Source organism: Anser brachyrhynchus (assembly GCF_964034855.1).
Source record: "Anser brachyrhynchus genome assembly, chromosome: 20".
NCBI lineage: Eukaryota > Metazoa > Chordata > Aves > Anseriformes > Anatidae > Anser > Anser brachyrhynchus.
The window spans coordinates 8,855,124-8,882,641 of NC_137713.1; the positions used below are offsets into that span (position 1 = coordinate 8,855,124).

Genomic DNA, 27,518 nt, shown 5'->3' on the forward strand with positions numbered 1-27,518 from the left:
TACTGATAAACCGGATTGATGGTTTCTGCCATCAGGCAAACTGATGGCAAACTGAAAACTTGTTGGAAATTGTGCCACTACTTGCAGAACTGTATTTATGCATAATACAGATGTACACGCAAAATTATGTATAATTGTGTGTGTGTATTCATGTGTATATATATATATGCACACACACACACAATGCAGCAATCATTCTAGCTTTTTTCTCCAGTTGGCTCTAATTCACTGTCACTCATTGAAAATGGTAAGTTTTGAATACATTTACAATTTCCTTAGTCATTTCACTAAGAAAAGGGAAACAATATAGAGCCAGGCAGGCTTTCTTCCCCAGCTTTGTTACAACAAAGTGTAGAGTGCAAAAAAAAATATTTTAATGCAAGTTTAAAATTCACTCTTTCAAAGATCTACACAACTCTAGCCTCTTGAATTAGATAGAGTTTCAGTTTATTTTCTCAAATGCCTTTTTCTCAAAGAGCTCTTGCAGAATGCCTCTCACTGCACCTGTGTGACCTGGGGCCAGGTGGAAAGAACAGTAACTCATTTTTTTGTGTTTTATTTTGTCTAATCTATCCAGGTTGTACCCATTACCTTGCGTCTTTGGGGAATGGTAATGAATTGTGTGGCTCTCCTGGTGTTTCACAGTGTGACCTTCAGTATGTCTCTGTGTCTCTAATAAAGTCTAGACCTTGATTTTCCTCTTGGGATTTCTGTGAGCCTTCAAGTCCGCTTTGAGCTCTTTGATGCGAAAGGAGGCCAGTGTCTGACATCCGTAGTCAGGTGGCTGCTGTGGATCTGATCATTTGCTTTTCTGATGCACCACAGAAGTTTAACAGGGTACCCATTTCATACGTGGCATCAGTGTGCATTAGCAGTGTGCATTTGCAGCTTTGTCAACCCAGCAAGGAAAGAAGTGGCGTGTCTTTCTCAAGGCATACGCGTAAAGCCCTAATGAAAAGCATTTAATCTAATTTTACCCATCATTCCCAATTGCCTGTGCTTGGGATGAGATGATCATTATAGAGAGGCACGAATTCTCTTCTGTTGTGGATTTTCTGGGTGGTGCTTCAGTTCTTTTGTTACGGTTAACTCTTCCCACTGCAGACAGGGCCACTCCGAGAGGGTGTGATGAGCACTGAAGCAGCGCTTCAGGCTCTGTGCCCTGAGGTACGTTGCTGTTGAGCAGTTATTTCTCCTTGACTCAGCCAGCTAAGGCAAATTCATCTCTGTGTGTTCTAGCAGGGGACATGCCAGTCCTGAAATGTCACATTTAATTAATAAACGATTTCAGGAAGGCATTGCAAGAAGGAGTTGAAGCCTGGGAAGGCAGGCCTTGTGAAGAAAAGCTAAAAGCAGTCCATCAGAGAGAATGTGGAAGAGTAAAAAGGATCGTGCTCCACAAAACCAGTCATTTCTGGCAGGCAGGCAGCTCTTCAAAGAAACAGAAAAAGGCAGAACAAGACTCAGTGGTCAGGAGTGGAAACAGAGTTCACTTGGATTTAGGAATTCTTCGTTACTTACAGTCTTTAAATCAAGACAGGATCAATTTCTAAACCAGCATATGAGGATGTGGTGATGTTCTTAGCCAGCTTCTTTCACAACTTTTATGCAGGAAACATTTTTTTCTCTTTCTAAATGTATGTTATAAAACAAAGATCTTTCCACAGGACCAGGGTTTGTTGTTTTGGTTTAGTTTGTTTTCTTTTTTAATCTTCCATTCCCTTCCATGGTTATAGTTCTGTTTTCTGCAGGCTCTGGTCCCTTAATCAGGAAATAATTCATGTTTTCCATTGATCCTGTGTAGTCAGACTAATATTGCGTGACCTGGCTGAGGGTGTTATGTCCTGTTAGAGGAGTGGAGACCACACGACAATATCTTGGCTCTGGAAAATTTCCCTAATGTGTCTGTTATCTTTCAAATGTGGAATCCTTTTTTTTTTTTTTTTGTGGGGAAAATTAATTCCCCAAAAAATTGCATTAATTAAGCAATACAAGAGAGCTGGACGGGTTCTTCAGTTGAGTTTCCTCATGTATTTATTTTTCTTCCCCTTTCTTCTTTGCAGTATGTGGTCATCCCAACGCGCCGTGCAACCGCAGTGGCCTTGCAGAGCTTCACTTCACACCTCCTGGGAGATGCTGGCAGTCCTTATCTGATTGGATTTGTAAGTGCTCACAGCAGGTTTCGGCAGGGTTGTGTGCCCGTGTTTGTGTTTGTTTACTGACTGTTTCTCTAACATGCCAAGCTGAACTACGCTAGGGAAGGGAGGCCTGTATTTGTCAGCAGAATGGGAAGTGGTGCAGTGCGATGCAACTTTTTTACACGCTTTTGTTATCTGTGGGCCACAATTCAAACTTGGGAAGAACACCTGTGCACAAGAAGTGAGCTTCTAAATCTGTTTAGCCTAGGGCATTTGTAAAACTCACTGACTGCACTGTAAAGTGAGATTGGCTGCTCTGTGGTATAGACAGCGGTCCGCTAGGAATCAGATTGGAACAGGGGTGGTGGTGGTAGGGGTTATTAGTATTCCTTCTGGTGTGCATATTTTGTTTTGTATTAGTTATATTCCTTTCTGTTACTGCTGCACTTGTTGGCCTTGGTTTGACTTGAGACCTCTCTTATTATGCCACCGTTACCCTAGTGCAGAGTAAAACAAAAGTCCCTGCTCGAAAAATAGGCAATCAGAGAATGTTCCTAGCTGAAAATATAAGGCTTGGGAACTGTAATGAAAGAAATCTAGATATACTGGGGTAATTTCTTTCCCTTGAAACCTTCTGTTGTGTTTATTGCACTGCATTTCAGAGAATATAGATCATCGTTTATAAAATACAGCAACCTCCATGTAAAGCCTTAAGTGATACTGCTCATGTTGTGTTGAAGGTGCTACAGTTTTCCAGCGATGTATCTGGGACTTTAATTAGCCACAACACCTGAGAGAGAGCACCTGATGTGCTCTTGCTGCTCAGTAATGCTGGCTGCTGTGGACCTTTTTTTAACGACCATTTCTCTCCTACTCATCCCATACTCACTCATGAGTGTATATATATGTATTTATTTGTATTTAACATATATATTTATATATACACACATAATATTTACTCTTGAATGCTAGCTCCCCAAAACAATATAGCTGCTCTGTAGCCCTCTGAAGTTGACATGAAAAGACAAATATAGATAAGACTGAATGGATCAAAGAAATGAGAGACGTCTCAAGAGAACAAATATATACGATTTGGCTTAGTCTTTATTTACTTCAACGTTCTAGGCACCCCAGGAGAAATGATCTTATTTTAGAATGTATTTGAAAGTGGTGAGAACAAAGGAGACACTGGGAGAGATGGCTTTGTGGTTTTTTGAGATGGGTGTCAGGGATGAGGGGCAGGGTCTCGGATGCAGGCGAGGCTCCCAGGTGGCTGCTGTGTGTTCCCTCTTCTTGTTACATTACAGGGATGTCCAGGTGGAGCAGCCAGGACCCTGAATGATTGCAATTCATCTTGAACGTTGCCTAGGGCTCTTGAGTGTCACAAATAGAAAGGGGCTTCGGTTGTAGAAAAAATGTGCCTTGCCCTTCTGGTGTTCAGACACCAAGCAAGTTGTGAGTTACTTAAGGCTGCCTGCCTGAAAGATGCTTAAACCCAGTTTAATGGCTGCCTTGGGCTTTCTTTAGAGTGGGAAAATATTAATTACAATTTTGAATTACTCTTTTCTAATGCTGTAGTTGTTGGGCGGTTCTTGCTCGGGAGCAGGCTCTCCAAGTACGAGCCCTCCCCTGCAGGGAGCCGGAGGGAAGCACTCATAGCACGGGAGGCACCGGCACCCGCTCCTGTAGCCTCTGGGCTGGCTCGGCTGACTCATGCTCCTGCACTACATGGGCTGAAAGGTCAACTGGAGCTTTCAGATACAGGAAAACAAATGCTGCTCATAGTGAAAGGACAAGCAGACAAATTTTCCACTAAGACGAGCTTGCAAATTAATTGTTCAAGTCTGCAGGCTTTTGCCACTGGAATCGTCCAGCTGAGCGGTGGGCGGGAGACCTGCATGCAGCATAGAAATCTTACTTGGACAAGTTACAGAAATGGTTTGGATCTAGGATTTCCAAGGCAGGCTATAGGAGCTAAGGAACCATCTCCTGGCGACTTCGAAGGAAGTTGGGAGTCCAGTTCCCATGGTCCTGGGAATCCCCAGCCTGAGGACATTGTGTAGCAGGCCAACACCCCAGTGCAGATCTTGAAAGAGAGAGGGAGAAGGCAGGATAAGTTAAACTGACATAACAGGAATGCTAAGAAGCAGTGAAATTCAGCCTCCTGATCACCCAGGGTGAGTGATCTGAGACCCTCAAGATCTGCCATTTCTTCTGACTGCTTACAACTTCCACCTGAGGCTCCCTCACTAAAAGAGCAATGTTTTGATCCAAATACAGAATCACAGAATTAATAAGGTTGGAAAAGCCCTCCAAGATCATCTGGTCCAACCGTCTCCCTACCAACAATATTACCCACTAAACCATGTCCCTAAGCACCACGTTCAACCTTTCCTTAAACAGCTCCAAATAAAGCTGGAATCTTACACAGTTTTGGGAGAGTTCACAATAAGATTCCTTCCAGCAGTGCCCTTAGTACAGAATCAGATACGTCCTTGTAGGACTAAGCTGTGTCAGCCAGTTGTCTCTGTTTGCTGGATACCAATAAATGTTGTATTGATCTTATAATCCTCATGTAGAGCATAGAAAAGTACTTAACAGCTGCAGCCTCACATGTGCGATTGCTCCCTTGCTCTGTGGTGTGCTGTAAAAGTTGAAGGTCAGACTCACATTTTTCTGTAATCTCCCCCACTTCCAAATCTTGCAGTGCAGTTACATCTGATGAATGCTTTGCATTTAAGCAGTTTCTTAGAATCACCAAAAGTGCCAAATATATGCTAGTGTTTAAAAGCTAAGTGGAAGGAAGCGTGTATGTGTGGTTGTTTTTCATGTCTCTTTAAATATTGATAACTTTTCTTATGGTAAAAAGGATTAAGATTTTCTTACAAAGAAGCTATGCAAATGCAGTCCGAGGGTGGCAGCTATAGTTTGCAGAAGGTTTTACAACCTGCCAAACACAGAGATCAATTCCTATAAATCAGTGCTGCCTGTTCATTCACAAATAAGAATAGGCATTGCTGCAGTATTTCATTAGATGAGACAGTTTTTATTCTGATATAACTGTAGCTTTTTCAGGACCTTTGCGATAACCTGCCGAATTTAAATAATTCCCATTTAACAACTTGGAGTATAACTCCATGCTTTATTTTTGAGGTGATTTCCCGTTTTATGTATTAGACCCCTGTGCCCTGGTACTTTGGCTTTCCTTCCTCCAAGTCTGCCGTTTGCTTTCTCTGTGAGCACAGCAGCATTTTCCTCTTCCATGGTTGCCTTGCTTCTAGTCCTGGCTGTGAGGAGAGGCAGGCACCTGCTGCAGGCTCTGAATGTGCCAGGGAAATTGCTGCTGTGGGCACACACTGTCCTGGCTGCTCTGGTGCTGGTGTCTCTTCTGCTTTATTAAATTCTTCCACATCTGCCCTGCACAACCATCCATCAGGTCTGGGGACTGAAACCTGTCTGTATCCATCACCTGGCAGCATCAAGGTGCGAGGAATGGGGCTTTAAAGTGCCGGTGGTCAGCATCCCTCCCCCAGTACTTTTTACTGGGCTGAAAGCTGCTCCCTGTGCCCAGCTGGTGGGGGTACCCCCATGGCCTGACCTCCTTGACTGCCACTTCTTCAGATTTACCAGAGGGACACAACCTCCAGCCAAGCGGTGTGGGGACAGCAGACCGCGTCTGGCAAGGAGTGTGTTTGTGCCGTGCCTGAGCACGCTGTTTTTCCTGGCAGCACAGCCCACAAGTGCCTGGACAGGCATCTTCTCATTTAACAGCCCCCTTCTGAAAACCAGGTCTGAGTGTGGGTGACCTCATAATTAATTGTAAGCAAGTGTGAGCTGTTCTGCTTAGTTTTGGAGGGGTTTTGTGCAATTTTATTACCTAGAAAAAAAAATTACAAATAAGCTTATCAGTTGTCACCCTTCACTTTTCTCCCCCAGCTTTCTTATGCGAGTAGGTTGATAAACTAGATCTAATGAGCTACTTAAATAGCAGGAATGCTAATGACCTTCCTTTAGCAAGTAGTTAGCAGAACAGTGTTAATTATCACTGGTGCAGAGTATCAAGAAGGCACATCAGCATTTGATTAGGGGCAAGAAGATTTGTAGGGAATGCAGTATCTGAGACACTTCTTTAATGAAAGTTATAATTGGAGGTGTAGATATAACAGCCTTCTTGTCCCAGTTTGAGACAGCCTTTTTGGTGATTTGCTTTTAAAGATGTTTACCCATCCAAGTAAATATGTAGGTATAGGAAGGAGAGTTTCTACATGAAAAGGCTTGCCTGCTTGAGGAAGCTGAATTCATGTATTATGGTTTACAACTCCTATTTTATGGTTTAAAATACTATGGCTACTCCAGAATAGATCTGCGGACACGGCTACTCTGCAATAACATTCTCTCCAGTTTACTCTGCTACACTAAAACAGACAAATGTGCAAGTTATTCTCCTAGCATCGCTCTGGTTTATGGACTATCAGGAGCTATTCCACTGCTGTTGTGTGGTTAAGGGTGGAACAGAGGTCTCTGTCTTGTTGCCTTTTGCAGCGAGTCCCATTCCAGGAAGGCCACCTCCCTTTTGCCGAGGACACTTTTTGGTGTGTGTCTGCCCGACAGCTTGTTCATTTCTCAGGGCTTGCGCCCTTTGAGAGCAGAATCAAGTTTTCAGCGAGCATTGCCTGTAATGATGAATCAAATCCTGCTTCTTGAGAACTGTCCCCTGCCCAGTGGCACTGCATTTGAGGGATCAGACCACAAGTTGGTTTTTACCCCTGTTTCTTTCCCTGCCACACGATCATGAACCCGTAACAGCAGTGTGCTGGTGCTCGGGAGGAGTATTGGCTGGGGGAGCACAGCTCAGGGTACTGGTGTAATGAGTGACTTTTTGTAGGATCGTAGCGTACAGTTGTAATATTTATAGCATATCTGAGTGCATCTAGGCAGCATCTTCCATCGCCTAATGGAGAGAGCAGATGGCATGGGAGGCACATTCACGGTTTTGATTGTTCCTTGTATCTTTACTGATTGCCAGCTGCTTTGAGTGGTGTTCTCTAGCCCCAAAGTATCGCTCCTGCGGCCTTCCCCCACAATCGTGCTTGCAATATGACCCAGATTGTGGTGGGTAAAGTGGGGTTTGCTCTCGCAGTCCAACATCTGATACACATGTTTTAAGGAAATATTGCAAGGAAAACTGTCCCCAGACCCTCATCCTTACTAACTATTTCTTCAAGCAGTAACTTTATGTTGAGGATTTCTTTGGTCCTGGCTGAGCTGAGTAATTAAAAGCTTTTTTCACAGTGCATGGAAAGGCCAAATCTTTGACATGGCTGTCAGTTGCAAAAAAGGGGAGAATTAAGCACCTGGAAATCAATCCGCACAGGATTTATTTCATTTCAGTGACCTAACAAGCTTTCCACTTCTGCTGACTCATCAACAGACAAGATTTAAATCGGTCCTAAAAAAAATAACCAAACGACTTCCCTTATATAAAACAGTCTTTGCCAAGGGTTCACAGCCTCATTTTCTTTTCCAGAAGAAAAAGGTGCTGTGCACCTGTCATTCCCTGTGACTTTGGTTAGAAGTGCAGCTTCTCAGCATTTTTGATAAATGGATGTTTAAAGTATGTAAAAGTATCTAATTAAAGCAAACCCAGAAACTCCGAGCTGATCCTTGTTCCACTCAAGTATTTCAAGCTCTGTCCCATCTGCTCTGTCACTTCTTTTCAGTGCACTGAAAATCTCACCTAAGGGGCTTCTTTCTCAAGTTCCAAAGACCCTGTAAACTCCCAGCATGGCCACAAAGCTTACATGGTGCTGAGCACCTTTCAGAATGAGGTATCTGCAATATGGGGGAAGGTGCCGGTCCTTCTTGCTGCTGCCAAGCATCACGTCGCTCCAGTCGGCAGCAGGGAAGATGGTGGTGGATATCCATCCTGCAAAGAAATGAGAGTGCAGGGGTCAGGGATACTGCTAAAGGTGTGCTCCCAAACTGCAGTCCTCTGCCACAGACCTCATTTCTGCACCTAAGTGGGCATCACCCACCCCTACACATTTCAGTACATGTATCCTAACATGAGCCATGTTTCTCGATTCCATGTTGCCCGTGGTACAAGGCATCTCCTGCTAGGAGAGAAGAAAGTCTGGCGTTGCCTTACAAAATCCCTGAGCAGCCCAGACCTGGAGAGAAAGCCAATTAATGACACGGAGAAAATAGTCTTCCAAACCTCTCCTGTTGGCTAGGTCAAATGTTGTTAGGAGGCAAATGTTGCTCTAACACCCAACAGACACACAAAGTCCATTTGTTGGCATTGAAAGTGCAGCACTTGATCGATTTTTTTAATTTTCCGTGGCCCTTTTAAGGAAACACCAGTTATTTAATGAAGTCTGCTGATCCTGGGAGGAGTCAAAGGGTATAAACTGATGAGCTTAACACAGGGGAAGCAGTGCAGGAATTCTTGCTACAAGTCATGATGGGGCAAACCCAGGTACCGTGCACAAATGCAGGCTATTGATATTGTCACCAGCCATGTAACAAAACTGGCTTTGATCTTGGAAGGGCACAATTAAGATTAACAGGATGTTTGACTTTTAGTCCTCCAACATCCAGACATGCCAATGTTAAAATTGAAACAAGTTTTAGAACGCGATTCTTTTATCTTTCTGCAGTTTTCAGAGCTAGTGTCACAAAATAGTTGGGTTTAGTTCCTCTTTTATAATGTGTTTCTCATGCCATTAAGCACAGTGCAAATGTTTGTGCTCCCCCACAGGCTCAGCAAATTGTTTACTTTTACTTTACAAAATCCCTTATTTTTTGTTGCTAGTCTTCACTTGCATTCATATTAGATTTTGAGGGGGGGGGGAAAAAACCTTTCACATGCATCTGAATTCAGAGAGGGTGAGCCCCACACATCTGTGGTGAAACTGTTGGGTTACAAAGGTGCTGTGTTAAGGAATCGTGCTGAAGAGAGGAGCCAGAGAGAACCTGGCTTGTATCAGATTGGTAATAATAAAAATCGGGTATTTGTGCCAGATACTGCAGTGGAAATATCCTTTTATGTAGCAAGATTTGTGTCCAAAAGGCAAAGCCAGAAATGTAGAAAAATCAAGCAATTGCAGAGGAATTAAGATGTACCACTCAGCAATAAGAGAGGGCAAGTGAGATGATGATTGCCATTACATTGTACAATTAGGGAATGACTTTAACTGCTCCTGCTCTTCAGGAGGGAGAGTAACACAAGAGCAAGGTGTTTTGCTGTAGAGCTTCAGCATACCTGAACATCCATTGGTCCAAAAAATACAATACATGCTTCCAGAGAAAGGTAATAAAGTTTCCCTTCGCTGTCTTCTGCACTCAGACTGAGACACAAGCAGAGATTTGGAATTTGGGGATCAGGCCCCTTGGTGCTGTACTGTTTGTTCTCCAGAAAGAGGGCATTTTCTCTAGCTGGACTCCATCCAGCTGCTTGCCGCCCACTGAACACGTCGGTTGTGTTCTCTTATAAAAACGCCGTGAGCCGAAGTGTATTTAGCAAAGTCATTCCTCTTGGCCCGAGACCTATCTTAGGGAAAAGAAGATGTGAACTTTCATGCTTAAGATGTTATCAAATCCTTGCAAAACTTGCAAAGCAGCAGGAGAGCTCACTCACTTTCCACCCCCAGGTTTTGGAGAAATGTTTTGGAGTTTTTTGCCACTTACCAATTGGCAGAGCAAGAAAAGCAATCCCGTACCTGACTCCTTGCTGAAGAAATGGAACTGACTGTGTCATGAGTAACAAAAAGCACCTGCTTTTTGTTACTCATGATGGAGAGAAGACACTGAAAATGATTCTAGATTGGGTCTTGCCAGATCACAGTTGGACAACTCAGAGTCCCATCATTGCAAGGAGTCTGCAAGCCAAAAATTGACAGGCCAGAGCAGACCATTTGGCAAACTGTGTGTCGTTCTTGGAGCACAAGTCTGTAATAACGTCCTGTGTCCTCTGGAGAAGAGATGCCAAAGTCCCAGCCTTAGCAGGTGGCTTGTACTGAGTAGAACAGAACAACACAGAATAGTGACTGCAAGTTAACAGCAAAAACAGTATCTAAGCCCTGATAAAAGTTCCAGAATTAAGAGATTGGTGAGAGGACTATAGGAAACTGAGGTGAGAAATCCATCTGGCTTGATGGGTGGAATTTTACCTTGGGTGGGAGGAAACACTGCTGTTCCTAAAACATGCACTTAAGATTCTGTTGGGTTAAAAATGGCAAAGGTACAATAATTAACGTTACCAAGACCTGTTGGTATAAAAGGTCAATATGATGCCTTAGAAGGCATAATTAGAAGTGTGGAGCAAGGTGTATTGGGAGTTTTATTTGTTGGAGACTACATTTTCAAAGCTGTTTTTAGCCTAGAATGTCACGTCACCTATGCCTGGCTTTTCATCATCCATAGCTGATCTATCATGTCAATTTGTTGAGTGATTTATTGCCTGCTCCTTTCAGAGGATAATTGGATCCATTCCCAATAATGAAATTTCTCAATTTCTGTTGTAGAATAGCCTCAGTTCTGGCTATTGCACACAGAGGAGCTGATTGAATATGGAATTTTGGTTCATAATGAAGAGAAAGGGAAATGTGGGGAACTAAGGTGTCTGGATACAAGAGGGAATAGATTACCAGCTGAGGTCCCTGTCTTCTGGGTGCAGTGCATGTTCTGTTGATTACCTGGGCGTGCGTTCTTTTCACATTTAAGTCTTTTTGCTACTTTTTTAATGTCTCTCAGATTATTAGCCACTGTTGTTTGTCTTTCAGTCTAAGGACTTTTTTAGCCATCAGTTCTCACCTGAGACTTGGTGCTAATGCTCCTGTTTTTCTGTGGGTGTGTTATACAATGTGAACGAAGTGCTCTTTGAGAGGCCAGGAATGCTTCCTTCGCTATATCTGAAGCACTGAAATTTTCTCCTCCTCCTTTCTAGAGCAGGGAATGAAACAGAGAAGTCTGGCTAAAAACCTTCAATCAGTTCTGTAGATACACTCTTCCTGTGTTTATTCACTTGTCTCTGCTTGACATTGCTGTCATGAAAGCCGGTCCTCTGCTCTTCCGTGCGCAGAGTCGTTTCCCCTCCTGCATCAGGCTGGCTGCTTCTCCTTCCCTTCACTGGAGCTGGAGCCAGGCTCAGTAATGAGGAGGATATTAAGACACAGAGGCCACCAGTGCTCCAAAGAGTCTCCCTGCTACAGAGCCTTTAAAGCGCACACTGTGACCTCTTCATTGGTGTCTCCCTGAGTGTCATCTCTCTGTGACCTTCGGCTGAGCTTCACCCCTCTGAGGCATCTCTACGCACACATTTACCTCCCAGGTCAATGCAGTTGGCTGCAGGGCTGTGAATCCGTGCTTTCTCCTGGGTGTAACATTTTATCACTTCACTTAGCTGTAGTTTGTCTAGATTTAAGCTTTCAGTGTCAGATTTTGCTACACCGCCTTTCTCATCAGCAATAGCGTGGCAGTTTAGGAGATGCTGCACAAGCTTTGACTGTTTCTAGAACTGATTTGCGTGTGTGCACGGCCGCAGGAGTTTATGCTGCAAATTCCCTGCAGTCTTTTGGTATCAACTGGCATTTCTGCCTCAACAAAAGGTCACAGACAAAGCCAAAACTGGACATTTAAATAGCCAATGCCTTGGGACTCATCCTTACTGCTGCTACCTCTGTTTGATTTATAGAGGGTAGTTGTTTGCTGGACAGTCAATATTAAAATGTGATTGTCTTAGCTGCAGACACTCATTAAATATTACTGAGCTTTAGCAAGAGCTTTTCATAACAATTTAAATACTACGAGGTTAGACACCCGCTGATTCAATCACTGAGGTAGCTAGGGAGAAGGTGGAGAGGGCTGTGGGAAGAATAATAGATTGGGACAGAAGAATGATGGGGAGAGGGCAACCTTGTTATGCTGCTCACAGCGAGAGGTGCCCGGGCTCCAGGGTGCAGAATAACTGCATGTGGAAGGCTAAAGCACGCAAAGGGCATTCAGCCTGTCATGAACAAACTCTTCCATTTTAAACGTTGTGCACATGTTCAGTGGGTGGTTGTTTAGGGAGCTGTGTTCCCTTGGTATTATCATGTCTATTTTTCATCTAAGTGACTAATTTTCTTGCTCTTCTCTCCTAGATCTCAGACCTGATACGACAAAGCACAAAGGAGTCCCCGCTCTGGGAGTTCCTCAGCTTGGGGTATGCACTCATGCTCTGCCCGTTTGTCGTTGTCCTAGGAGGGATGTTTTTCCTGGCCACAGCCCTCTTCTTCCTAAGTGACCGAGCCAAAGCTGAACAACAGTGAGTAACCTGGCAATTGCAAATGGGGAAGTACCAAAGCCTGTTTTCTCTCTCGAACTCTTATGCTTGTACTCTTTCCCTGGGCCTTGGTCCTTCCAGGTAAAGGATGTCAGGTTGTATGGTAAGAACCTCAGCTCAGCAGAGTGCATGAGGCTGCACGAAGCACAGGGGCTTGGGTCATGCTGGCTGGGCATCCTTTACACGCTTCTGCTCTGGTGGATCTGTGACTGGCTTACAGCCTGGAGGGGAGCACAGCACTTACGATCACAGACCCCTTTTACCCGTATGTGAGCATGCCACAGGCCAGGCCATCTGTGAGGGGCTGCTGTGTGCTGGACCTGTGGAATGCTAGGTGGACAGCAAGAGATACCTTACAGAGCTTGGTGGTCAGCTTTGAGCCCAGAGTCCCATCTCAGCCCCCTGTGTCCTGCTCACTACCTCTAATCTACAGCACAGCAGGCAAGAAGGAAGGAAGCTGTGTATGTGGGGACACACGCGCTCAAGGGTCACTGTACTAAAGATAGTCTTACCCAGTCCCTTGTTACAGCTTGTAAAAAAAAGCTACTGTTTTGCAGTAAAGAAACCGATTCGGACCACCTCACGGTTGGCAACTACAGTAATTCAGAAGACGCTTCCACATGACATAAACACTCCTGGGGTTAGTCTCTTTCTCCTAATTGTTGAACAATAAGAGTACCTGTGTATAATGGCATGCTGAATATGCGGGCAGGTGACTAGTCTGGAGTTGACTGGAGGTTGCCTTTGCCTTGCTCCCACTGGGAGGAGGAGGAGGTTATTGTTCCTGCGAAACAGCTGCGAGAGCCATTTGCAGTGGTAGAGGAACAACGGCGTAGACGTGCTGTTGTAGCAGCAGTGCTGCATCAGACATCCACAGCAACAGGAACTTTGTGTGACTGAGCTTCACCCGTGTAGATCTCACTGCACGAGTGTTTGTATCAGTTTAATGGCACAGATGTAGATACGTGGGGCAAAAAAACACAATGCGGACGTTTTAGCAGCCTGTGATAATTGCGCAGACCAAGAGAGTAGAGTGTACCTTGCTGTACGTTGAAGAGAGTGGCCCTGGCTTGTCACTGTCGCTAGAAATGATACAGCTACAAGGCAAATAAGGTGTTTGGAAATTGACACAAGTGTGTGAACAGTTTGGGTGATACTCTCTGGCTCACACCATCTTATCAGATGGATGCAAGAGATTTGAAAGCAGTGCCAAAATGCTGTCCTGAGTCCCTGTAAGAGCAGTTCCACCTTCCTTTTACTAACACACACAAATACAAGATAAAGTTTTTCCTCTCCTGGTGCCTATAGGTATCTATTCCACCTGTAATGAAGTGTTTAAACATGCCGGAGAAAACAAGACCTCATCATGCATCTCATAAGAAGGTTAAGTCTTGCATAGTGGAACTTTGGTGTGGCTTTGGGGATGTGGCATGACTGGCGTGTGTCTGGTTTGTTACTATCTGCATATGAAGGCTTTAAGTTGCAGTAAGTGGAGTTGGAGATTAGACGTTAGGAAGAACCTCCTAAGAGAAAGAAGAGGTCAACGGTACAGCAGATTATCTGGAGAAGACGCAAAACCTGTATGGGTTCCTAAGGGCCTCCAGCGCCTGGAGAGCAAGGAGGATGGGAATTGCTCTGGCTGCCTTTCAGCCCTGTTCCTGTAATGGCAGACATGAGCTGTACATGCAAGTAGTGATGATCCCTTGGGGACATGGCAAGATGAATAGAAGTTTCTAGGTGCTCAGGGTGACTTTTATTGCAGCAGGGAGCCAAAAACACAATTTGGTGATAGTAAGTAGTAGAGAGATTGCATCCCACAGCTCTCCTTTATCCTGAATAAACGTGTTTATTTTTGTCTATTGTTGTCTAGCCTGAGCAGATTTGGTTGTATTCTGTTCATGCCCAGAGCATACCGGCTCCCAAACCAGTCACTGCTCTACTTAGTGAAGAACCTTAGTTATGCAGGCGTCAGACCTGCTTTTGCTGCACTCTTTTTCAGCATCCTTCCCTTTCCTGGTCTGATTCATGCTCGTTTCTGAATTTTACATTACTCAGTTACTGATCCTACGTGTACGGGTGCAATCTGTCTTAGAGGGAGAGCAGTTGTCATAAACAACAGCTAACAAAACAATCTCTCTCAAATGACTTCTGCACTCTTTCTGGATATGCCCACTCCCATGTTAAAAATACTCTGGCATCCTACCGTCAGATTTCTGGAAACTGCAGCTTAATTCAGGTTTGACACATTGCTGAACAGTAAGACAGTATCTTTAATAAGGGTGGCAACTGCTGAGTAAGGCTTCTCTCCCTGCCATGTGCATGGTGTCTGTGCTGTCGACTGGGTCCCGTCTGCTCTTGCTGACAGGGTTCGGTGGTCTTCTTGGAAGAATTTACGGAGGAGGATTTGTTATTAGCTGCATGTCTGCCTGTGAGAGAAAAGACAACTGAGTGTTTTGCTATTAGCAGCTTAGAGCTCCATGCTGGACTCAAACCCAGTGTCCATCTCCAAGCTATCTGACAAGCCATCTGCACTTGGCACCGCGCACCTTTGGCAATGATAACTGCCTGCCTGGCCAAGCCTTTCTCATATCCTACCTGTTATTTGCTGGGTATGGGAGAATTTCTTCTTCAAGACGCCTTATTTTCTCTCTGCAGTCAGTCGTGCTGCTCAGACAACAGGACTTGGAGCTGTGCTTTGCCAAAAGAAATCAATTAACCTGCAGGAATCACGAACGCCAGTGTCACATGCCAGAGATTAAATCCATTCATCACCAGTAGGGTCAGGGTGTACGGGCCAGATGTCAGAGACCCCTCTAATGAACTAATACGGAAGCAAAGAAGTGTAACGCTGCTCTCTGCAGCCCTCCTCTGCCTATGGAAATTAAGCTTTCTCTGCTTTAATTCCAGTGCTTCTGTGAAAAGTAGTTCTTTTTTTGGTTTGGTTTGGTTTGGTTTGGTTTGACTTGTTTGTTCCTTTGTGTGATGGTCTCTGGGTGTTTGCTTTGAGATAATTTCTTCTTCCAGGCAGGACAGAGTATCAGGATAGCAACGCCACTTTCCTGTAAAGCTTTTTCCAGTTTCCACCACGTTTCCTTTCAAAAACAGAATTTCCAGGCTTTCAGTGCCTCATGGTGTTCTTACACTACTTTTATCATTGCCCCAGTTCTTGGCTTATTTTGTGCACTGCTTTTGTAGCACAGGAATTCCAGTCAATAGGGCTGCCCCTCTCACAAAAACACTCATCAGAAAAAAAGTCTTTATATAGCAACTCTTTTCTTAAAAAATCCTGATTCTTTTACAGTGACTTTGATACAGTCTTAGGAGTCTGACAGCTTAAAGAGGCTTTCAGTCAATTTAGGACTGGCAGAGAACATGATACAGTATATCACTCTGTAATATAATCCAATCGTTTTTGGTGCAATTTTTAAAACACAAATTTAGCCTCACCTTCTAAAGTGCTAAGAGAGACAAAATGGTTAGAGAATAGTTTCTGTAAGAGCTCTTATGCACTAGTAGTAATAAATATAGCAGTTCTTTTTGAAACCACTCCACTACAATTACTGCCGTGGTTTCACTCGACTATCCTGTTGGTCCTTTCCTGTTCTGTAGTGCTGTGGTGGAGGGCTAAAGCAGTCATGTTTTCGTTCCAAACATGACTACCTTCAGCTGTGTATTTCTCTTACGTGCATAATGAGAATTTTATGACACCCGAGTTGTACTTGGAGATGCTCTGGGAGACGATACATACAGGGAGAGGGGAGAGTATCTTGCCAGGACAGAGCCCTGCAGAAACAGACCAGAAATCTTATTATCAGCCAGATAATAATAATAAATTGTAATAATAGCTAATTATTATAATTATTAATATATTAATGACTGATTAATATAAATACTATAATAATTATTATAATAGCTAATTATTATCGGCCAGATAATAATAATTAATTCTCAGCCAGAAGGCAACTTCCAGAGGTCAAGGGCACTTCAGGTACTTCACTTGGAAGTAAAAGCTCAGCACTGCTGGGAATTACATCCGTGGTCTACGTCTTGTTTCTTGCTCATAATGCAGATAACGTGAAAAAACAAAGCTTCACCCTGGAGAGCTGCAGAAGAAATGCCTATACTAGTACTTACTAGGAGCAGTGGCTTCACTAGTAATTAGGAAGAATGTGCTCTTTTCATTATGAAAAGTTTTTTTTTTTAAAGTCCTTTCCACAAGCTCTGACCACTTTTGGATGCCAGGGCATATAAATCACTGTAATGTAATTAGCACGTAAGATGATTTTTTTCTGGGCAGTCAGCATGAGTGTCAGGAGCATCAGGAGCTTTGCTGTGCAACGCTCCTCTGTTTCTGCACAGACATCGACCTGTGGGACCACAGATGCTCTGCAGCAGGCACAGGGTGGTTCTGTAATCCAGGTCCAGTCTCCAATGTCTGCTTCCAGTTGTTGCTGAGAGAAAACCCAAATTCACCTAGATTTTTCCTGAGAAACACCACTCTGTGCAGGTGTCGGATAACCTACCCCTCAAATGATTTTTTTTTCCTATATCATTTTTTATTTAATCACTGATTTTGTACCTGGAGGCTTGAGATTTTCTGTTCTTTCCTGTACGCATCCAGCCATACAGCAAGATGCTCTGGGTGGCTATCCAAGGTTTATAATTGTTCAGTCTCTCCCTGCATCCTGTATGATATATGCTGGGTATTTCTGCCAAAGATACAGCAATGCAGATCAGGCAGCAGGATGCAACTGCAGCGTATATCCCTGGCGCAGACACAAACAGGAATAAATAGCTGCCCTGATGCAGCTGGTCAGAACAAAAGAATTTAGGAATTTAACTAGCTACCACCCATCACTTCAGAGAGACCTGCAAGCATAAATGGTTCACCTGTTTGTTTACAAGACTAGTAAAGAATCAGGTTACTTGAACAGCTCTAGTAGGTTTTTCTTCTTTCTGAAAATCAAACATTTCATAAGAAAAAATTAATACCTTTGATCAGGTGAGGAAACTCCAGCTGAGTAACAGTGGTAATTAACATCTCATTTAAAAGTGGTGGGTAAAACACTGCAAAGAGAATACTTATTACAGACTAGATAGTGCAAGACAAAAGGAACAATTCCTAGTCCATGCACCTTTTCTGCTGTCTTAAACATGGCAAATCTGAAAATTACATTACAGGAAAAATGAGAATAATCCATTTTCAGACTCTGTCTCCTGCCTCACATCAGGCTTATTTTTAGCCTTTTCTAGAACTAGATGTAAAATGATCTTCCAGTTCTCCTATTGCAGCAATTTGAAAGTGCCTGACCTTATTTTTGCTTTGCAGATTCTATTATGTGGGGCAGAGGAAGGACTCACACAGCTGTCAACCCTCCTTTCTCTGATTTTTCTGTGGCAGTGGTTAGAGACAGACAGGAACCCATCAAATGACCTTATGCTGTTGTCAGTACAGGAGAGAGTCCCCTCCATTAACAGTGTCGCAGGTATAACTGGGCGGCTGGATTGGTGCACAGCACATTCCACTCTGGTCATTTGCATTACTAAAAAGAATTTATCTTACATGAAATATTTTAAGATGTGCTGCAAGGTGGTTTGTTTGTTTTTTTTTTTAGAGAAGCTGAACATGAACTTCAGAGAGCTGTCTCAGTGCTGCATTGAAGCAGAGTCCCAGTCTGAGGATTTCAGGGCCAGCTAGTGGATTTAATCACACGAGTCCCATATGGGGATATTCGAGGAACAGTTCACCCACTGCTGATATTCAGCTATTTATGGGGAATAACACGATTACTTTGCTTGCTTTTTTCACTTTACAAAAAAGAATGAGTTAAATAGTTCCTATAGGTATATAAGCTCAGAATACTTTTTTAACCCATCTAAGATGCCCTTAGCCTTTCGAAGGCATGCCAATTTGCAGCAAAAAGCCCAGCTTAGGATGCAGAGGCTCTGTGATGATGAAGTGTGTTCCGAAGATCAGAGTGACGTGAAAAAGATGCATAAACTGCAGATGGAACAGGATTAGACTATTAGATGGCTTATATGGAACTGAAGAGTTGGGAGGTGGTGATAATATAAGTAGGTTTTTTATTGGTGGAAAAAGCCTACTTGTAGAACTGGTTTGTGGTTTGTTGTTGTTGTTTTTTGTTTTGTTTTCTTTTGTTTTCTGGTTGGTTTGTTTTTGTTTGTTTGTTTTCCCATGTTTACTAGCTACGTTTGTAAATTCATAAATGGAGCTAGCAGATACAAGAATGTAATGGCTTGGGACTAGCTGAATTTTAAATGCTGATTTGCTTTCTTCAATTGGGAGCTGCTGGTTTCATGCAGATGGAAAATATGGTCTTATAACAAACAAATTACTGTTTTGTTCTCTTACTTTAGTCAACCTGCAGATTTCCTGCAGGTTATGTGTAGGAAGATGTCAAAGGTCAGCCTGGTTGCTCACAGACACATTGAGACAAATCGTGGTCCTTACACAAAAAGCTCACGGCATTTGAAATATGCTGTTCAAGTTAATTGTTGGCAGCAAGAGCTTTGCTTAAGTATAGGCAGAAGGACAGAGCCAGCTGGTGTTGGCATAGCTCTTGCTACCTGCAAGCTGTGGCAGAGGCTGCAGGCAGAACGTCGTGGTTCTCCAAGCCCCTCCATTGCCCATACGTACTGTCCTTTTGAGGTTAATCTCCTGTGCCACAGTATTCCTAGACTATTCCTAGCTATTTGCTGTTCTACAGCAGAAAGGGAATTGTTCCATGTGGCTGAAGTTAGAGGGAGGCACAGCTTCTTTTTCCAAGAGCATCACAAGAAGTGCTTTGAGTCCTCCTGCTGTCTTGGTTACTGACTCTGCTGTGACCTTCAAGAAGTAAATGCTATCCCTAACATGCTCATCTGCTGTAAAACAGGATTAAAAGCACTTGCCCACAAGGTGGAAGGGGACTTAAACCATATGCTCACAATTGATGAAATGTGGCGCATTGTCACTGCAAAGGACAGTTCTTGGCATGCAAGGACATTGCCACACAGGAAGATATTTTAAACTCATGCTAAGACAGTTTCTTTGCTAAGGCTGTCCTGGCACAGGTACGAAATCCGATGAAATCTCATGCAGGTGACTGGAGCAACTGAACAGAAGGCAGTCTTCCAAGCCAGAAAGCCTTTCTGACACAGGGAAATAGAACCAATATTGAAAAATGCTGCTTTGCCAGTCTGTTTCCTGAAGACTGTCACAGTCACAGAACGTATTATAAAGGTATTGACTTTTATCAACAGCAGATGACCTCTTCATGTGGAGAACTGCACGCTCATATTCAAGGCAACTGTGTTAATAGGCTAATTAGCACTTAGCATAACGGAAGTCCGTGGACTTGTGCACTCTGAACCTGGACTAGAGGTGTTTGGCAAGGCAGATTTTCAGCCAGTTGTGACTGTGTGTGTGTGTTAGAGTAATTTAATTGTGGTTGGGGCCTTGGCCTGAGTGACATCTTTTAGTGAAACAGGGACAAAACTGTTAGCTTATTACTTCCAGTACTTCCACAAGGAGTATCTGAAGTGTTCTGGCTTAGTCATTCCTCAAGTTGCTGCCAGACCACAACCACATGCCAGAAAGGGCTTGCCCAGACCGTTACAGCAGAGCAGAGCAGGACAGTTCCCCACGGTGGTGTACTTGTCAGTACGATGTTAAAGGTTGGACTAGATGATCTTAGAGCTCTTTTCCAACCTGAATGATTCTATGATACCCGGTAGCTTAGAGACTGGTAAAAGGAGCTGTACCATGAGGCAGTTATTTTGGAGGGTAGGAAATATGTTTGTAATTGGTTGGCATCAGGAAATTGTACAGGAGTTTTTGTTTAAAGATTTAATTAGATCACACCTGTCATGTTTTATCCTCCCTCCCATTCAATCATGCCAAAAAAAAAAAAAAAGCAAGACCCTCCATTTCCTCTTTCCTCCCTTACTTCAGTGGACATGAGAGTTACGATGTTATCTACATATTCCATGGCACTAGAAATCCCACCACCTGAACCCTGAGTTCATCATTAGCTAGCAGAATTATATACACAGGGGCAGACTCAAGCCCAAAGTTTTGAGGGCTTCAGAGACCTGCATCTTCAGTAGCTCTGGAAGTACCATTAGTGTACCACCACAGAGCAGTAAGGCAGAGTTATCTCTGAAGTTCATTTTCATCCAAGACCTTGGTACCTAATGAGTGCTGTTAACTGCTCTTATTCAGATCTGTTCTGTTGCAGCTGCCTGTAAAAACAGAAGAAAAGTTTATTAATTTTTTCTTTACACCATTTTTCACCTCTGTTAAGATCTGTAGCAGAGGAAAAATAGAAGCTGACCGTGTTTATTCCTCTGAGGAAAAATATATTCAGCACCTGGATTAAATGAGCAGATAGAAAATACTAACAGAGTCTGTGCAGCTTTGAGGGGCCGTACCAAATAAATAAAGAAAAAAAAAAGTATTTGCTGCACACGATCATCATATTCTGTTCACTAAACCAACTGATGTGCAAGAAGAGAAGGGGATTTAAGCCAATTCATTACTTTAGTGCAGCTGGCAGAGCACCTGTCATCACCAGCATGAAGCCCCCATCAGGCTGAACCCACAAGAGAGCTGCTGCTCAGTGCAGACTGACACCATTTCTGGCTCCAGAGGGAAGGGCAGCTCTATGCCAGCGGCTGCCAGGAGGGCTGCACGCAACCAGGTCCCCTTTGAGTTTGGTTTGGAGTGCTTCAGATTTACACAAGCCCCATGCTTCCTCTCTGGCTAGAAGTGAGTGAGCAGAAGCAGCCAGCAGAGCTAAATTAAGCAGTGGTTTCCTACTCCAGTGTAAACTACTCCTGTGTCTGCTTCTTTGTTAAAAAAATAGTGTTATGCTTAGTGTTCTTTAGCAAACTGACCTCAGCTTCATCCAGCATACTCTTCCTGGGAGGCTGGAGGAACCTGTCATGCTGCATCAGGAAGCTCAGTACATAGACTATTTTTAGCTGTGCCAGTCCTGTCCCTGTACCACTCGCTGGGATCTTTCTAGCTTGATGTATTACTGTTGCTCACCTTCCATGCATCTTCACCTTCAGTCCTTGTTTTCACATGCAGCATGCTAGGAGCCTTTTAAATCAAAGTGCTGAGTTTCAGCAGTAATGCATGTTGTTAATCTTGTGTGTCTTGGACAAAGTTACTGACTTCACTATCAAAATAGCTCGAGTTCAGTTAAAACAGGACATACTGTCTGGAAGCAACCCTTGATTTGGCTGTTCTTACACCTGGCTCAGGAGTAATAGGTTGCACTAAGGTTAAAGGCAAAGCAGACGTTTTTTAGGGCTGAGATGGAGGCACAAGTGCACCTGGCAGCTTGTTCAGTGTCACAGCAGAACTCTGTTGTAGAGCAGGGAACTCCAGCCCCTTCCTTTTGCAGGTGAAAATTGCAAAAATCCTTTGTTACTGGAGGAAAGTAATGCCTTGTGTATGTGTATTCTGCGCTGCTTGATTAAAAGCTCTGTGTAATGAAGGGTTTAAAAGGTACATACTTGAACTGGAGTCTCCAGCCTGCTGGTTGTGCTGTTGGTAATGTGTCTGGCAAAAAGGAGGTGCATTGTTGGGACCAGTGTGTTACCTGCACAAATGTGGTGGAGAGCCAAGCTGAACAAGCGCTGTGCAGTAGCTAGGGCAGTAGGTTTGGCTTCTGCAGTGAACAAAATAATAAGGGCAAGCAGAATATCCAGGGACATCTTTGATTTGTTTCAGGGCCAAAAATCTTTGCACGAAGTCAGCGCCCATACGTGCAGCCCTGTTAGCGCTGTGCGTTACTAGATGAAACTCGGTGCTTTCAATGGAGTTTGACTGACTCAAAGTCCTCAAGGGAAATATGACAAAATCCCAGTGAAATGCAGCTATAAATCCCTGTGCGGTGAAATACTGGTGAGACAAAGCCGTAGAGTCTGTGTAGAGTATGAACAAGGTGCGATAACATGTAAGTGGGGTAATTTGTGCTTTTTACGAGGTGTTTCCTGGTCCTCTGCTCCCTACGCGCTTGTTTTGCTGGCAGGCCAACTGCAAGCTGTGTTTCTGAGGGTGCTGACAGTTATGCAGACAGTGGTGGAAAATATGAGTGAGGTGGTCTGTAGACTTGTGTCCATTTCCCTCCTTTGTTTACAAAAAATGTTAACGTGTTTTGGCGACTGGCTTTGGCAAGGATTTACTTCATGCAATTGATCCCTGCAGTAACAAGCTGGTGGATGAAGTGAGCGATGTGAAACGTACCTTCCTAATGTCCCTGCCTTTCTGAACCACAGCTGGTAAAGTAGGAGGTGATTATTGTACAGCAAGACAACTCTGCCTGTGCCTAAGCCCCCTTTATGCTCCTTTGCCTTAGAGACCTCTTTCTTCAGGCTGCAGCTACACTTGTCCTCTTCTCGGGGTCAGAGACCACAGTGACCACATTACTTCTACCCTAGGATTTTACTTTACCTGACGGACCTGAAGTTGTGTGCATCTGAAGATCAAGAAACCCAGTGAGGAGGGCTGCCCAAGCTCTCCTACTCCATAGCTATTTAGTCACTTCTCTGCAGGAATGCAGTGATAACAATGGTGTGAGCTAACGGTGTGTGCAAGTGACTTCCCGTGTTCATTTATCAATTGATAAAATTCACTGCCACGTCTGAAAGTCATACGGGTGTGGAGCTGCAAATGATGATGCTTCGCCTCGATTTTTCTCGCACAGATTCAGGCAGCAATGTTAGATTTGAATGCTACTGATGAGCTTCAGTAGCTGGATTTGCAGATTGCTGCACCTGGCTGGGCTGCTAATCATCACCAACACACGGCTGGCATGCGTGTCATTGGCGCTAAAGCTCTGATGCAAAGAGACTCTTTAATTACCTGCAGTATTTGGAAAAGAAATTTCATGTTTTTCATAGATTTAAGTCCTTAACGTCTCTACTTTTCAAGGGTGTCTGTCCATGTAAACACTTCATCACCTAACATTTCTGGCTGCAGTGTGTTCACAAGGCCTTCTGGAAATGTTCCTTGGCCTTATAGGACTTACGGGAGGGACAACTGGCTGCTGCCCAAGCTTGGGCACTTCCAGGGTTCATCAACAACCTCACCGAGGCCTTGTGTTTGCCATCTGAGTTTGTTCAGCTTTTGTAAGCAGGTCTTACCCTTCTTTCTGCTAAGGCCACTGTCATCAGCCCTGCTCCCCAGTAAGCGCTTCCCAGGCAGCTTTCAAAAGCTGTTCATTAAACCAAGGTTTACCCCCAGCGCTGTCTGAGAAAATTCAGCCAGGGAGGACTCTGCCGAAGGGTGCTGTTTGTGACTCCTACATTCGTATCCCCCCCCTGAAGCACCGCTTCAGCCAGACACTTAGAGCACGTCGCGGTACTCCAGGAACACACAGTTCTCTCCTGTGAGATGGAGGAAGAAGGAGCCTTAGTCGCCGGCAGGGCTGCTGCTGCGTACAGTGATGTAGCTGCCCCTGTAACCCCAGTACTCTTGTCTACTGAATGAGCTCTTGTTAGTCAAATAATGAGTTATTTGCAGGCTAGAAGGACCCCACTGAAGCATTTTATTGTTGGTTGTAAAAGTTAAGTGATGTTAAGTACAGCAGGCTGTAAAAATTAGGGTGTTATTTCCTAATATGCTTCTCTGTTACAGAAGCCAGAGCCTGACTTGTTTAGATAACAAGAGAGCGAGGCTTTTTGGCAATCTACAGGATACTAAAATACGTGTGTTGTTTAGGTTATGTAAGAAACTGAACATTAAAGGGTGCCCAAAGCATTCACAGAAGTTTTATTTAAGCACTGCCTCTCTCTAGGAGTCTCGTGCACGATGGTGCCCCATGTACTAGCCTGCAAGCGTGTTCTTCTTGACATCCCGTTACCTGCTTGAGGTTAAGCTCATGAACAGAAATGATAAAAGTCATAGAGCTCAAACAATCGGTAGGCTGTATCTTATGAAAGTCAGTGGGACATATATTCCCCCCGTGGCTTCTCACAACTTCACCCCACATTGCTGGAACAGTCAGAACTGCAGGTAGGAAGGGCGATCTGGGTTTTGTTCATGCTGGCACAGGGTGGAGGAAAGCATTCAGAGATTGGATGTGAGCAGCAAAGCCTCTTTCAAAGGCTTTGGAAGGTCCAGATTGTGCCAGGAACTGTGTAGCAGTGTACAGTTGTACTCTGCCAGTACAAACCGTAAGCTCCAGTATCTGTTGGACTGGTGAGCAGCTATGCTGGAAGAGACAGAGCACTTGGAGAACCATCTCTGCACAGTTCCTGAAACTGAAGCTAGAGTATTGCTGACCTGTAAAGGGTTCTGGTGACTCATCTGTTATCTTAAATTCATCTTCTTTTTCTTATGCAATTCTCTCACCGGCTGAGGTGCTGTGAAATTAGATGCATTTTACACAGTATAAATATTTAACAGCCCTAAAGCATGTAGTTTAATATTAAACAGACAGTCATATAAATGCTTCAGAATTATGGATGCTGTCACATTACATGGAAATGGTTTGATAGCATCTAGGAGAACTATTTGGGTTTGACAGGGGAGGAAATGATGGGGTCAGAAGGAGTCAGTCTCATTTTTAACTGCTAGAGGAGCCCGTAAAAACAACCAAAAAAAGTTGTACAGCTTCTGTTCTTGAAAGGCAATTTGGGCAAGTTTCCTCCCCCTCAGGAAATAACAGAGTGGTTCCCACCCTGCTCTCTTCAAGGAATGAAAACATTCACAATCTTGAGAAAACAATGCAGAGAAAATAGAACAATTTGGGAACCAATGTTTAGTCAGCAGATATCCCCAAATCGGAAGCGATAACCTATTCAGAGTGGGATTATCATTATTAGAAAGACACGTGGGACTTAAATGAGGATTTATATGCTCTTGCGTCTTGTTAGCTTAAGTCCATGCAAGACATTTTACCACCTAAGAGAATCCGAAATTTATTAGTAGTATTTTTTGCTTAAAAAAAATAAATTCAGAGCTGACCTGCTGCCACCCATCAGCTGGGCTTTGTTGAAACCAGGCTGTGCACAAGTCAGTGACCATTGTCTACAGCACAGTGCTTCAGAATGAAGATTGCCCTGAAATTTGGGAGATTTCAGTTCTCTCTTCTGCCTGCTAGCTTCCTATGTGATTCCTGAAAGTCCATTCTGTCCCCAGCAGGTTCTCAAAGACATGGTCTAATTTCCTGTGAAATCTTCTCAGTGCATTTCAGGAACAGCCCCTCTAGGCCTCCGTTCCCTTCTGTAAAAGAGAGATAAAGCAGAAATTGAGAGAGATGCGTTAAAATGCAAGGGACAAGTCATTCTCATGACTTGAGGGTAGCAGAAGTACTTACACGGGAGGTACATTTTATTCCATGGGAGGCTGAAACATACGTGATACGAGAAGCAAGGCCTTGTGTGTTCACCTGTCAGCAATGCAGAGGGGTCCTCTACACGAGAGATGATCTAGTGTCAAAACAAATGTCTTCTGTATACTCAGTATCTTGTAAAACTGTGGAATGAGTACCTTGGTAAGGGACGTTGCTTTCCAACAACATTATTGAGCAAACAGCTGGAGTTTTAGTATTCTATGATAGCTTCATAAAATGTCATAGTTTACTTCCTGGTTCTGACTGTAGCATCACAAGGTAATGTTTCATCTCTCTGATGTATTCTGATAATTAAAGCATAGTTAAGATGTTCAATAGACTGTCCAGTACAGTAGGGCTACAAAGAATGGTAATTCTACAAAGAAACGTAGGGCAGCTCCTGCATCAAAAACATCTCAGTTCAGAGCCTTCAAATGCAGAAAAGGCAGAGAGGCTTCTTTGCGTCTCGGAGAAAACTTCCTGCGAGGTTGGTGCAAAGTTCTCTAGGCTGAGCTGGGCCAATTCCTGCTGCAGATATTTCTTGGAAGGTGACCTCTAACCACTGGTTCATTTTCATCCCAGAACAGGTCTTAACCCAGCACCATCCCTTTTCAGCATAAAAGGGTGTCTCGGGCCAGGTGTGAAGTCTGAGGAGCCACAGATGAGTTTCAATGAATCAGCATTTTCCAAAGGAAAATGATGCTTCACTGAGAAGTTCTTACCTGGTAGGCACTCAGGCAGAGATGCTTGCTGTGAGCTTGCCTGTAAACCTGCCAGGTTTTTCACTGATTCAGAAAGAAGTTGTGCTTTTGCATGTGATTGCAAAATCCTGCTGCAATCCTTTCAGGTATACAATACCACAGGTTTAGTTTGTTATTCTAAGTTAGCAGCCAAGTGGTATGAGAAGACTCCCGCTTTGTGACTCATTTGTTCTCCTCTTGGCCAAGTACAGCTAGAGTGCATTTGGGTAAAAGCACTCAAACGTGTCTCCTTAAACCCAGACCCTTAAGTGAGGTCAGGGTTTTCCAGCACAGTTATCCAGAAGCCGGCAGTTCCCACCGATGTCAGTGACCACCCAAGACAGAAAGCAAGTCCCAAGTTTATTACAGTCCGAGGGTGACTTGTCCTTCTTACAGTCCACATTAGAGCCCTGCTGGGCTTAACATTATCAAAGGAGATTGTTCCTGTCCCTAAGCAACCACAAGCTGGGAAGGCATGAGTGGTGTTTAAAAAGACAGAGAGGAGGGGACATTTGCTGCTGCAGGAGCGCTGGTGGCAGCTCCAGGTCAGAGCTGTTGCTGAGGAAGGCTGAATTGCACAGGGTGTGTACTGCAACAAGAAGGAGCAGGTCTAAGGGATAAACCTTGTGAAACTATTCCTGCTTTTTTCCCTGGGTACCTCACAGAGCAAACAGGATCCATCCCCCTCGCTGCCCTCAGTAGCAGGAGGCAACAGCTTCTCCCTGGTGATGCTGCAGTCCTCGCCGGACCCCATCAATCACTTGGGAGCAGTTGTCTGGAACAGCAGCAGGTCTTCAGGAGCTGAAAATTGAAAGGCAGCTTTCTTTTTAATTTAATTTTTATCAGTGGTGACTGTTTACATTTATGCTGTCAAGTCTGAAGGACACCGTCCAACAGCCATTGTATGCACAGCCTTGTCACTGGCTTCGGGAAACAATTGCTACGTCTGAATGCCTCCGGGGCCTTC

The 27,518-nt window shown here is 44.0% G+C and overlaps 1 protein-coding gene across 2 annotated transcripts in view; it reads left to right on the forward strand.

Annotated features, from left to right (window-relative positions):
* The window catches only part of LOC308180757 (sphingosine-1-phosphate transporter SPNS2-like), a 136,122-nt gene that overhangs the window by 101,890 nt on the left and 6,714 nt on the right, over positions 1-27,518 (forward strand). Inside the window, exons 10-12 of one of the 2 annotated variants that reach the window (XR_013941176.1) lie at positions 2,064-2,162; positions 12,281-12,444; positions 13,020-13,102. Coding sequence is in view for 1 of the 2 variants with exons in the window: in XM_080562899.1 (XP_080419025.1) it covers positions 2,064-2,162; positions 12,281-12,444 (263 nt within the window). In the remaining variant the exon portion in view is untranslated. The remainder of the gene's footprint in view (positions 1-2,063; positions 2,163-12,280; positions 12,445-13,019; positions 13,103-27,518) is intronic. The other variant, XM_080562899.1, reaches the window with a different exon arrangement.